General features: G+C 36.1%; 1 protein-coding gene across 3 annotated transcripts; it reads right to left on the bottom strand.

The window, feature by feature from the left end:
• Positions 1-2,633: 2,633 nt before the first annotated feature.
• prkab1b (protein kinase, AMP-activated, beta 1 non-catalytic subunit, b) lies at positions 2,634-12,178 on the bottom strand. Of its 3 annotated transcripts, none has more exons than XM_048210362.1 (8): positions 12,101-12,178; positions 10,526-10,673; positions 9,480-9,631; positions 7,845-7,938; positions 7,547-7,661; positions 7,330-7,463; positions 3,645-3,713; positions 2,634-3,150 (listed from the first exon to the last, which is right to left on the bottom strand). In XM_048210362.1, the coding sequence occupies exons 1-8, from the start codon at positions 12,127-12,129 to the stop codon at positions 3,073-3,075; spliced, it is 819 nt and encodes a 272-aa protein (XP_048066319.1). In that variant the 5' UTR covers positions 12,130-12,178; the 3' UTR covers positions 2,634-3,072. The 3 variants fall into 3 exon arrangements, with proteins under 3 accessions (XP_048066319.1, XP_048066320.1, XP_048066321.1); XM_048210363.1 differs by having other exon boundaries at positions 12,005-12,143; XM_048210364.1 differs by lacking the exon at positions 12,101-12,178 and adding an exon at positions 11,591-11,846.
• Positions 12,179-12,958: the final 780 nt, after the last annotated feature.

Here is a 12,958-nt window from a genome sequence, read left to right as displayed (position 1 = left end):
TTGGCATGGGGCAACAAATGGCTGAAAAAGCAAGACATTTTGAAAAGATTCAACTGGGAGAACATCTAACAACTAATTAAGTTAATTGATATCAGGTCTGTAACATGATTAGCTATAAAAGGGATGTCTTAGAGAGGCAGAGTCTCTCAGAAGTAAAGATGGGCAAAGCTGTGAAAGAGTGCGTAAAAAGATTGTGGAATACAATCCGCCGTGCCATCTGCAGATGCCAACTAAAGCTCTATCACGCAAAAAGGAAGCCATTTGTGAACATGGTTCAGAAACGCCGTTGTGTCCTGTGGGCCAAGGCTTATTTAAAATGTTTCAAAGTGGAAAAGTGTTGTATGGTCAGACGAGTCCAAATTTGACATCCTTGTTGGAAATAACGGACGCCGTGTCCTGCGGGCTATAGAGGAGGGAGACCTTTCAGCGTGTTATCACCATTCAGTTCAAAAGCCAGCATCTCTGATGGTATGGGGGTGCATAAGTGCATACGGTATGGGCAGCTTGCATATTTTGGAAGGCATTATGAATGCTGAAAGGTATATAAAGGTTTTAGAGCAACATATGCTCCCCTCCAGATGACGTCTATTTCAAAGAAGGTCTTCTGTATTTCAGCAGGACAATGCAAACCCACATACTGCAGCTATTACAACAGCATGGCTTCGTCGTAGAAGAGTCCGGGTGCTGAATTGGCCTGCCTGCAGTCCACATCTTTCACCTATAGAGAACATTTGGTGCATCATTAAACAAAAAATATGTTAAAGACAACCACAAACTCTTTAGCAGCTGGAAACCTTTATCAGGCAAGAATGGGACCAAATTCCAACACCAAAACTCCAGAAATTCATAACTTCAATGCCCATGCGTCTCCAAACTGTTTTGAAAAGAAGAGGAGATGCAACACCATGGTAAACATGCCCCCATTCCAACTATTTGAAATTAGCTCATTTTGTGCATAAAATTTTAAAATTTCTTAGTTTACACATTTGTTAAGTTCTGTTGTGAATAAAATATTGGCTCATGTGATTTGAAAGTCTTTTAGTTTTCATTTCATTCAAATAATAATAATAATAAAAAACGTCCCAACATTTCTGGAATTCGGGCTGTAGATCTAACAGGACATTTCATGTAATTTTACAGTAACATTTTAAAATGAAAATAAATTCATTTTTTGAAAGTGAGAACCAAGACCTCTTAGAATTTACAGTAAAAAAAAAAAAAAAAAGCAATGCAAATTGACATTCCCAGAGTTCTCTGTGTGACATTTCAGTGAGGTTTTTTCATTTAAATCTTTTTTTTAAATATATATTTTTATTGTCCATTATGGTATGTACATTCATCCTATATATTTAAATGAATGTTTATTGCATTATTTTAGTGTCATTTGAGTTACCATGATGGTGTTTTGTGTTTGTGTGTATGACACTGTTCATCTTTTATATTTTAGTATTTAGCTCATCTTGTGGAAAAGCCACTCGTGGTGAACTTTGATTAATCATGTGGCGTTTTCATTACCAACTGTGTTTTGGTGGATACTAGTGTATTATATATTGGTTATGTATTATACCATTAGTTACAGATTATAGTATTTTTGGTCCCACTTTATATTAAGTGGCGTTAACAACTATGTACTTACATCAAAAAATAAGTACAATGTACTTATTGGGTTCATATTGAATTGCAAAACACTTTTGCTGCTATTGAGGTGGGATACGGGTAAGGTTAGGGAAAGCTTTGGTGGTATGGGTAGGTTTAAGGGTAGGGGTAAGGTGTAAGGGATGGGTCAACAGTGTAATTATCAATGTAGTTACAGAAATTAATTACAGATGTAATTACATGCAGGTATTTTTAAAATATAAGTACAATGTAAAAACATGTATGTACACAATAAGTGCATTGTATCAAATGATTAATTTAAATGTAAGTAGTTAAGGCCACTTAATATAAAGTGGGTCCGTATTTTAAGTTAAATCAGATTATCTGTAAATCACATACTTTTTTCAGTGTAGCCTAAGTCTACATTTAGATTTATAAAAAACAAAAAACAAAACACATATAAAAATTCTATAAATTCCAAATTCTCATTATATAATAAAGTGTTTTCAGCACTCTTAAAGGACTCATGCCAAGCTGCTGTATGAAAAAAACATTGCAGATCAGTGCTTTCCACCAAACTATCACACTTAACATACTAGAAAAACATCACAAATATCTCAGTTTAGCAGAACTTTCAACATTATCACCTGGTAACATCACATCACATCACACTCACAACACTCTCAGCCAACCCTAATTACGGTGCAGCACTGACCAAAACTGTTGCCATGAAACTTGTGTTGTGATTGATCTGCAGGAGAACCTTCAATTTCCTCTAAGCAAAATGTGACAGAAAGAAAACCTTACATTAAGAAAAACATGCACATAATGCATCATACTCTTATAGACCATACGTAATTATCACATTAAAGCCCATTAAAACTGCAGAACAGTTCAAATATATATAAAAAATATATTTGACAAAAAAAGAAAAAAAAGCTGATCCCACACTTTCAAAGTTCAGTCTGTGATTGCTCCATGTAATTAAATGATACACAAATAGTGTTTTATTAGCACAATGGTCCACTCATCAACGATTATTTTATGGTTCATTTTATTTGCAGAGATTTCTTAAGCAACGTGATGGGAATGTTCACATTAAATCTTTTCACAAAAATCTTTTAGTGACATCCCTAGAATCAAGATCTCAAAGATGACATCACAGATGTCCTTAAAATGGTCTAGAAGTATTTAAAAAACTGAAAAGCCACACACAAAACAATTATACATGTCTGCAAGTCTGATAAGAAATATCTTTACATTTGGAAAATGCATTACATTACGTGTGCAAACAGAAACACTGTAGATATGGGTTTATGGATCGGAAGCTGACATTCAGAAACACAAATATAAACTCACACAGACACGGTTTTGTGATGTTTGATAGTTATGGTCCCTTTCTTTGATGGGTAAAATTTTACAGTACATCAGGCAGAAAGCAGAGAGAATAGTGTTGGTCCCACAGGTGGATTGAGATCAGATAGGCTTGTACAGCAGTGTGGTCACATACTTCTTTTTGTAGCGGTGTGTTGCACTAAGGACCATCACACCATCCTATGTGAGGAAAGCAGATTCACAAGTCAAGTTAAGTCACCTTTATTTATATAGCCCTTTTTAAAATACAGATTGTTTCAAACAGCTTAATGGTGATAAATAGGAAAATAATGAATCAATGATGCAAAGCAGCTCTAAAAAGACAAGACACAAGATGCTGTCATCTCTACGGTAGTAAAAATTAAAATGCATAAAGAGTACACCCAACAATAAAAACATATTTACTCACCCTCATGTTAAAATTCACATCTATTAAAGTAATTATGCTTTTATGGTGCTTCTGTCAGCCGTTCATTGAATGGAAAACAGCAGCACTGTCATTCTGCTAAACATCTACTTTTGAGTTCCACTGAAGTCATACAGGTTTTGAGTGAAATGAGGGTGATTAAATGACAAAATGTTCATTTTTGGGTGAACAATCACTGAGGGTGTGAACATTATTAAATAATTTCCTTCTCTGAGTGTCCTAAAGTGTGTGTAGTCTGTTATCAAACCTTGATGGATAGGGCGTACAGGTGGTTGAGCATCACATGGTTTGGTTCAGGCAGCAGGGTTGGGTCACACTGTTCAAAGCAAAAATGGGAACATGTTAGGGAAAGTCACTGCTTTGTAAAAAAGTGCACGGTCAGCAATTTCCAACCAGAGGCTCTTTATCTTTTCTTATCTCTTTAAGCCCAAAAAGAAACTGCTTTAACTGCAACACTGTATTTACAAAGAATCGGCCTCCTCTCAAGTCACTTGCTGGGTTTCCATCCACCTGTTTTTGTGTGCTTTTGAAAACCTAAATGAAAATGCTTTAATATCCATTTGTTTAAATAGTTTTAAGTAATAGTAATAGTTTATGTTATTTATATTAATAGCAAAAAAAGGTAACGCTTTACAAAAAGGTTTAATTTGTTAACTACATAAGTTAACATGAACAAACAATGAAAAATACTTCTAAAGCATTTATTTATCATAGTTAATGTGTAAGGGATTTTCTGTGATCTGTTTATGTTTGGGTGGGTTTTGTCTAGTATTTTAGTATTTAAACAACAACAATATAAAAAAAACAGAAACATTTTTTCTTTGTATAGATGACAACTGTCAAAGCGATCCCCGTTTGCACGGGTCTGTATTATGCATGCCAGGCCATGCACCTGTGCACATACGCATTACTTTACAGAGCACTCATGCCAAATGCACATGACTATAGACTAGACACGTAATAAGCATGTGCATGCCGTCACAGTTTTCACAGATCTCCGTTTTTGTAGTTAATATCAGCATTGTTTTCAAAAACTTGCACTTTGAAACCAGTTTTCAAAAGTTTGCATTTCAGTTGAAAACGGTGCTGTGTAAACAGCCCCTTAGTTTTGTGACCTAGTTTTCAGTTGGTGCATGGTTTTTCATTAGTTGATCATCTGTTACACCTATTGTTAATTTCATTGATTGGTTTGTGTGTTTATTTAAACTCTGTTTTCTTCAGTTCTTTGTCAGTTCTCATCATGTTATGTTTGGTTTTTGTTCTTTGTAAAATACACGTAAAACCGCTACATTTAGATCCTTTACTCATCTTTATTTTCAACCCAATTGTAATGATGTTAATTCCAGCATTTACTAATGCATTGTTGAAATCAAAAGTTCTATCTATTGATATTATTTAATGAACCTGAGCTAACATGAACTAACAGCTTTATTTTTACTAACTAACATTAACAAAGATTAAAAAAATACTGTAACAAATGTACTGCTCATTGTTAGTTAAAGCTACAGTATGTAGATTTTTTGCTGCTAGAGGTCGCCTATTCAAAAGGCTTGATGACACCGATTTTGAGCGCAGAATCTTGGGAGTTGTCGTGTTCATCTCACAGCCAGTGGAAAAGAATCGGGATAGGACTCAGGCAGAAATCATGTTCATGGATGAGATTATTAATGTTACTGTAGTATGAAGCAGAGCAGGGCAGAGTGATGTTGGAGTTGAATGAGGCCGCTGGAACGATTGTTGATGAGAGACTAACGCAACACACGCCTCGCGAGCAGCGGAACTTTTATTATGCTGCAGTCGCCGCTTCCGCTTCTTCTGATCAAGCGTATGAGGTAACAGCGCTGTTTATCAAATTAGATACATTTGACTGTGTTGAAAATGATGTTATAATGTTGTGATGCATACATACAGCGGCTGTGAGACACTTGTTACACACTGCAGTAAGCTAGATCGATATTAGAATAACATATTAATAAATGCTGGGTGGCTTGTGTTGATAAATGGCATGTAATTAATTTTAATATGTATTGTATGATGGAGAAAATACTGTATTACTTAGGTACTTGAAAAAATAGTTTTTCTCTGAGGCATGGTAATGCACTGTACTCTAGGAAAATCAAGAAAACTGGATTTAAACAATAAGACTAAATGTGTTGAGCTATTTAACAATAATTCATTTTCTGTCCATAAATGTACCCAAACAGTTGATCCCTTGTCTAATAAAACATAATTCCAGCATTTATAATAAAGCGTCTTTGGTGTTTCCATGTAATATAATAAAGCGTCTTTGGTGTTTCCATGTAATATAATAAAGCATCTTTGGTGTAATATAATAAAGCGTCTTTGGTGTAATATAATAAAGCGTCTTTGGTGTTTCCATGGTTTCTACAAAATAAAACCGGAAACCGAGGGTAACGTGGGTATGACGCAATTGACAGGCGACTCTTCACACGTCCCGAAGCCTTGGTTAAAATCGTGATTTTTTTTCACGATTTACAAATAGTTGGAAACATTTGCGATATTGTAAGTACTCAAATTAACAAAATATATAACTTTTGGATATTTTACTGTAAAAATCGTACATATTGTGCCTTTAATGCATTAACTGACATTAAGTAATGGGACCCTAATGTAAAGTGTTACCATTGCCGAATTTCTTTTTTTTTTATATACTATTAAAGTATTTATTTAACATTTTGAATCACTTCTATTAAGATATTTTTAGTTTTCCTTTTAACCATAGTTTAAAGGGTTAGTACACCAAAAAATGAAAATTCTGTCATTTATTACTCACCCTTGTGCCGTTCCACACCCATAAGACCTTCGTTAATCTTCGGAACACAAATTAAGATATTTTGGTTGAAATCCGATGGCTCCGTGAGGCCTCCATGGCAAGCAATGACATTTCCTCTCTCAAGATCCATAAAGGTACTAAAAACATATTTAAATCAGTTCATGTGAGTACAGTAGTTCAATATTAATATTATAAAATTACAAGAATATTTTTGGTGCACCAAAAAAAACACAAAATAACAGCTTATGTAGTGATGGCCGATTTCAAAACACTGCTTCAGGAAGCTTCGGAGCACAAATGAATCAGCGTATCGAATCATGATTCGGATCGCGTGTCAAACCGCCAAACTGCTGAAATCACGTGACTTTGGCGCTCCGAACTGCGGATTCGACACACTGATTCATAACGCTCCGAAGCTTCCTGAAGCAGTGTTTTGAAATCGGCCATCACTAAATAATTTGTTATTTTGTTTTTTTGGTGCACCAAAAATATTCTCGTCGCTTTATAATATTAATATTGAGCCACTGTACTCACATGAACTGATTTAAATATGTTTTTAGTACCTTTATGGATCTTGAGAGAGGAAATGTCATTGCTCCCTATGGAGGCCTCACTGAGCCATCAGATTTCAACAAAAATTTCAATTTGTGTTCCAAAGATTAACAAAGGTCTTACGGGTGTGGAACGGCATGTGTGTGAATAACATTTTTGGGTGAACTAAACCTTTAAGTTTTAGTAACTTTATAATGTGCTTTTGTCATTTTTATTAGTTTTTGTTTCTTATAAATATTTCTGTATAGCTTTAACTAATTTTTTTTATTTTAATTTTAGCAATTTTAGAAGTTCAACTTAAACTTATTTTAGTTAGTTGTCAAGGCAACATTTCTAATCCCCCCCCCCCCCCTCTGTTATCTAATATTAATATTTTATTTTATTTCAGCTTTATTTCAGTTACTGAAAATGATATTTAATAGTTTAAATTTTAGTTGCAGTTAACAGTAACTGTTATTAAGGCTTTGAGACTCGAACCTGCGACCTTAGGATTACAAGTCCAACTCTCTAACCACTAGGCCACAACAGCCCCTGCAGCTGCTTTCATTAGATTGGGTGATCAAGGACGTAGCAGAGCAGCACTTACAGAGATTCCAGTGTCTTTGTTGAGGAGCACTTGCAACAGGTGTGGAGGGAGTATGGGTGGAGAGCGCAGTCGATCTTCTGATTTGGTGGAGTAGGGATCCTGATGGTACGGGCCTGGTGGGGAGCTGGATAAGTCTGACAGAAGACGTTTAAGATCAGAACCCGTAGCATATTTTAATTGCGTAACAGTGAAGAGCTTTATGTTGATCAAGAGTTACCTGACATGTCAGCACATTTCTCAGAGTCCGTCTTCAGCGCATCGAAAACCTCAAAGTCTGTTTTCCTCACTTTAATGACATTATTCACCACGCCTGACTTATTAGTCACAACAGGCTAGAAAAAAAAAAGTATTAAAATTAAACTTAATAAAAGAACAGGATTAAAAAGATGTTGACTACGTTCACACTGCCAGTCCAATTCTGAATATTTGAGTATCCGATTGGAATCTGATTGACTGTCCACATTGTTTATCGCAACTGTTCAGATAAATGAAAACTTTAAGAGGCTCTCTCCCACCTCTTTGGGGTCTAATATCCAGTGTCCATCCACATAGAACTTATACTGGTGTTCTCCTTCAGGCAGGTCAATTATTGCCACAAAATTATTATGACTGTTAAAAGAGAAAGAGAACAAAACAATAAGTGAAATGATGATGGTAGTGAAATGAAGGCACATGCAGAAAGATGCCCTTTGGTCTTCTGCATGAGATCACATGAGTGTTTACTGTCGTTTTTTTTAAGTTGTTTGTTAGCACACACTGACCCCTAGTGTTGAACATGTAAAAGCACAGAAAGTGCTGTCTTTAAATTATCCTGCCAGTTTTTACTGACAAAAAAGGCCAAAATTACAAAATCAGAAAGACTAAGTGTGTAAGCGCTATTTACCATAAGATAAGCTATCCTAAGTATGTATGTTAATAAGTAATATACCTCTGGTTCAATGCAAGTTGAGCTCAATCAACAGCTTTTGTGGCATAATGTTGATTACTACAAAATACAAAATATAATTTGGATTGGTCCCTCACTTGAATAAAATAATTACAGACCCCAAACTTGTCAAAGGCGGTGTTCATTAATTCTTCTTATAAAACTTGTGCTTTATTTTAGCTTGTCATTTTTTACAGTGGTTTTAGGGTTTTAGGCATTACATTGTCATGGCATATAACATAAGAAAAGTTTTTTTTACATATTTTTGAAAAAGTGAGTATTTTAAAGTTTACAGTTTTTGTGAGCTTAACTTGTATTGAACATGGAATATTCCTTTAAATGTATTTTATTATTTGGATTTAGCTTTTAATTTCCCTCTGAATCTCTGAACAGACCTATGATTGAGATCTAGCTGGCTTAAAGGTCCCGTTTTTCGTGGTTTTGATTTGATTTGATTGTGTTTATAGTGTGCAATATAACATGTGTTCATGTTTCGCGTGTAAAAAAACACAGTATTTTTCACATAATTTACTTATCTGTATACCGCTGTTTCCACTGTCATAAAAACGGGCTGATGACTTCCTTGTTCTATGAAGTCCCTCCTTCAGAAATACGTAACGAGTTCTGATTGTGCCAGCGGTTCCTGTGTTGTGATTCGACAGCAGTTTAGCGCATCTTGCCCGGAAAGGTCACGCCTCTTACCATAACGTGGAGATGCACGCGCTCAGTGTTATTGTAAACATGTCTTTAATTTTACCCTATCAATTTGAGCCGGAATCAGACCCGGTGATTGGACTGCGGGATGAAAATAACAGCGTTTCGACGACATGGCGACAAACACACTCTACAAACGCAACTCTTGTGTATTCCTGTGGGCGGAGGTTAGTCAAAAAAACTGTTTTAGTGACGTCATTAAAGAAGGAAGTAGAGGGATGTAGTCCAAACTGGCCGTTCGATGTAGGCGACTTCTGTTAAATAAAATATCTCGCTTGGCATTGAACTTTGAGCTTTAAAATTTTACAGATTTTATTTATACTCTAACAACAACATTACACACTAACTAAAGTTTGAAACATTGGATCACGAAGAACGGGACCTTTAAAGCCCCTTGTAGAACATTCAGCTCTATAATTTTTCATGATGATGTAGATACCTCCTGCTGTGTTTCTTGTGTTAACACAGTCTACATGTCATTCTAATGATCTATTGGTCTGTCAGCAGTCACCTCTTAGTCAAGGGAATTTTGCTGGCCCAGTTGTTGAAGGAGCCAGACAAGTAGATCTCTTTCCCTGGACCATTCCAGCGGAACACAGTGGGCCTTTCCTCTGGCGGGGCTTTAGTATCTGATTCCTGATCATGTCGCCAGGCGAGATACTCCTAGAAAGACAGAGCGAAAGATTGATGAGGTGTCTACAGGAAATAGAGGTAGATATTGCAGCAATAAACAAGTTAAAGTGATAGTTCACCCAAAAAATGAAAATTTGATGTTTATCTGCTTACCCCCAGGGCATCCAAGATGTAGGTGACTTTGTTTCTTCAGTAGAACACAAATGATGATTTTTAACTCCAACCGTTGCAGTCTGTCAGTCGTATAATGCATGTCAATAGGAATTCCATCTATAAGAATAAAAACATGCACAGACAAATCCAAATTAAACCCTGTGGCTCGTGACAACACATTGATGTCCTAAGACACGAAACGATCAGTTTGCGCGAGAAACTGAACAGTATTTATATAATTTTTTACCTCTAATACACCACTATGTTCAACTGCCTTGAGCATCCGGTTGGTGAGGTCTGATCGCGCTCTGGTGACGGAAGTGATCTCTCGCGTGTATACGTCAATGAGTGCGAGCGATCACTTCCGGCATCAGAGTGCATTTAGACCTCACACACCGGATGCTCAAGGCAGTTGGACATAGTGGTGTATTAGAGGTAAAAAAAAATTCTATAAATACTATTCGGTTTCAGGCACAAACCGATCGTTTCGTGTCTTAGGACATCAATGTGTCGCCATGAGCCGCAGGGTTTAATTTGGATTTGTCTGTGCATGTTTTTTTGACTCTTACAGAGGGAATTCCCATTGACATGCATTATACGACTGACGGACGGCAACGGTTGGAGTTAAAAATCATCATTTGTGTTCTACTGAAGAAACAAAGTCACCTACATCTTGGTGTAAGCAGATAAACATCACAATTTCATTTCTGGGTGAACTATCCCTTTAAGGGACATGTTTTTACAATTAATGATTCACTATAACCACACTACCTTGGCATCATCTGCTTGGAAGATGTCTCCGTCCTCCGTGCTGTCCATCAGGATTTTGGGTCGAGCTCCATCTTTACCACCACGGCTCTCTCGCCTGTTCGCCTTCTCCGCTCCGCTTCTCTCACTGCTGGTGTTGCCCATGCTGCTCCTTATTTTTATGAATGTTAAAGTTACCATGAAATCAAAATTGATATTCTGACGCATCCATGCTTTATAATGGCAGTGAACAGGAGTCACGAGTATGAGCTGAAGAAAGTGTCTCCATCCACATCCATCCATCGTAAAAATGTACTACACATGGCCCCAGGGTGGTTAATAAAGGCCTTCTGAAGCAAAGCGATGCATTTGTGTAAAAAAAAAAAGTCCATATTTAACAAGTTATGAAGTGAAACATTTAGCTTCCACCAGACTGCCTTCCGTATTCAACGTATAACGCTAACGCTACATCCTACGCCTTCCCTATTCAACTTACGGAAATAGCGCAACTGATGTGGCGCCAGTTTACACTTTCTTCGTAAGCAGAATACGGAACGTTTTTGATGGATGGATATGGATGGAAGCGCTTTCTTCAGCTCATACTCGTGACCCCTGTTCACTGCCATTATAAAGCTCGGATGCGTCAGGATATTTATTAATATTTCTCCGATTGTGTTCATCAGAAACAAGAAAGTCATATACACCTAGGATGGCTTGAGTGTGAGTAAAGCTTGGGGTAATATTCATTTGAAAGTGAACGAATCCTTTAAATTCATGTGCCCTCATAATCTTTTATCAAAATAACTTGCAGCATCTTCTCTGATGACGTGTTTACTGGCAAGAGGGCGGGGCCACGTGTCACTCACTTAATATCACATTAATAGACTTCTTCAGATGTATCAGCACATGACATACAAATTATGTAGAAAACATGATTGAGTATTTATGAGAAGTCATTATTTATGCATTTAAGATAGATTGCTGTCACATTCGACTTAAGTATTAAGTATTAAAAACTTAATTGTCGTTTAGCTAAAAGTAGCTTTGCATCCCACTAGTCAAACTGAAACAGACTGCAACCGAACCTACCTTTGTATTTACATTAAATAATTCAACATGGGTTTAAAATCCATTACAACAGGTCTGCAACACTGAAAGTCGTTGTTATAAATCGCAAACAGTGCAATACACGCGATTAAAGAAGTAACCTAACCTTTTACCGCTGTTTACAATTGTTTTGGCGATCATCTAATATACCTAAACGACATTTTTATACTTAAACTGCGTTTTTGTTTTGTTTTATCTGTCTGGAGTTACACAGCCGATTCTACAGTTGAGGGACCTGTAAGTACAAAGGAAGTAAAGACTGGGATGTTGCTTCTTTGGTCGTATTTTTCGACTTTGTTGTTCCTGTTCTTGCGTGTAGGTCTCGCCTACATGAACGACCGCAGTCTATCTCCCTTTCATCTTGGACTGTGGTAATTTCCCTTATGATCAACTTACCTCTGAAAACTTTATTTGCCTGTAGCCCGCGACTATGTTTCTTTTCATAACGCCATTTTCACATTGCCTCACAAAAAGGTTAAATGTTAAGCACACCTCTTCCGCCTGATACTGTCCGGGACCATCGCGCTCTGTGTAGTTAAACCATTGGGAGTCGGGAAGTGTTGTAACAGTTTGTCGCAACTCCTGTTACTTGGAGTTTTTGTGCTTTGTGTATCTCAAACGTTGATATAATTTATACTTATCTGCTACAGAGCGTATAAATCTACAACTTGTTTATAAACTATATAAAAAGAGCTGTTTTGACTACTTGCATTCGGATTGTTACACTTAAATAAAGCATTTTAAATGCTATGACTTATGTACTATTATCATGGAAATAAAATATACTTGTATCCAACCAGCTTCATTTAAACTGACAAAATTAAATTAAAAGTGGCTTAATAATTAAAAGCATACAGGAAATACTGTAGTTCAAGTCAGCACATAAAATATTGCATATTTTAATATTATATACAGTACAGTCCAAAAGTTTGGAACCACTAAGATTTTTAATGTTTTTAAAAGAAGTTTCGTCTGCTCACCAAGGCTACATTTATTTAATTAAAAATACAGTAAAAAACAGTAATATTGTGAAATATTATTACAATTTAAAATAACTGTTTTCTATTTGAATATATTTCACAAAGTAATTTATTCCTGTGATGGCAAAGCTGAATTTTCAGCATCATTACTCCAGTCTTCAGTGTCACATGATCCTTCAGAAATCATTCTGCTGATCTGCTGCTCAAGAAACATTTAATGTGTACAATTGTACAAAATGTTTGTGTACAATATTTTTTTTCAGGATTATTTGATGAATAGAAAGTTCAAAAGAACAGTGTTTATCTGAAATCTAATCTTTTGTAACATTATAAATGTCTTTACTGCCACTTTTAATTGATTTATAAAAGT

This window comes from Megalobrama amblycephala, linkage group LG12, assembly GCF_018812025.1.
Source record: "Megalobrama amblycephala isolate DHTTF-2021 linkage group LG12, ASM1881202v1, whole genome shotgun sequence".
NCBI lineage: Eukaryota > Metazoa > Chordata > Actinopteri > Cypriniformes > Xenocyprididae > Megalobrama > Megalobrama amblycephala.
This window is presented reverse-complemented; position numbering and strand designations above follow the sequence as displayed.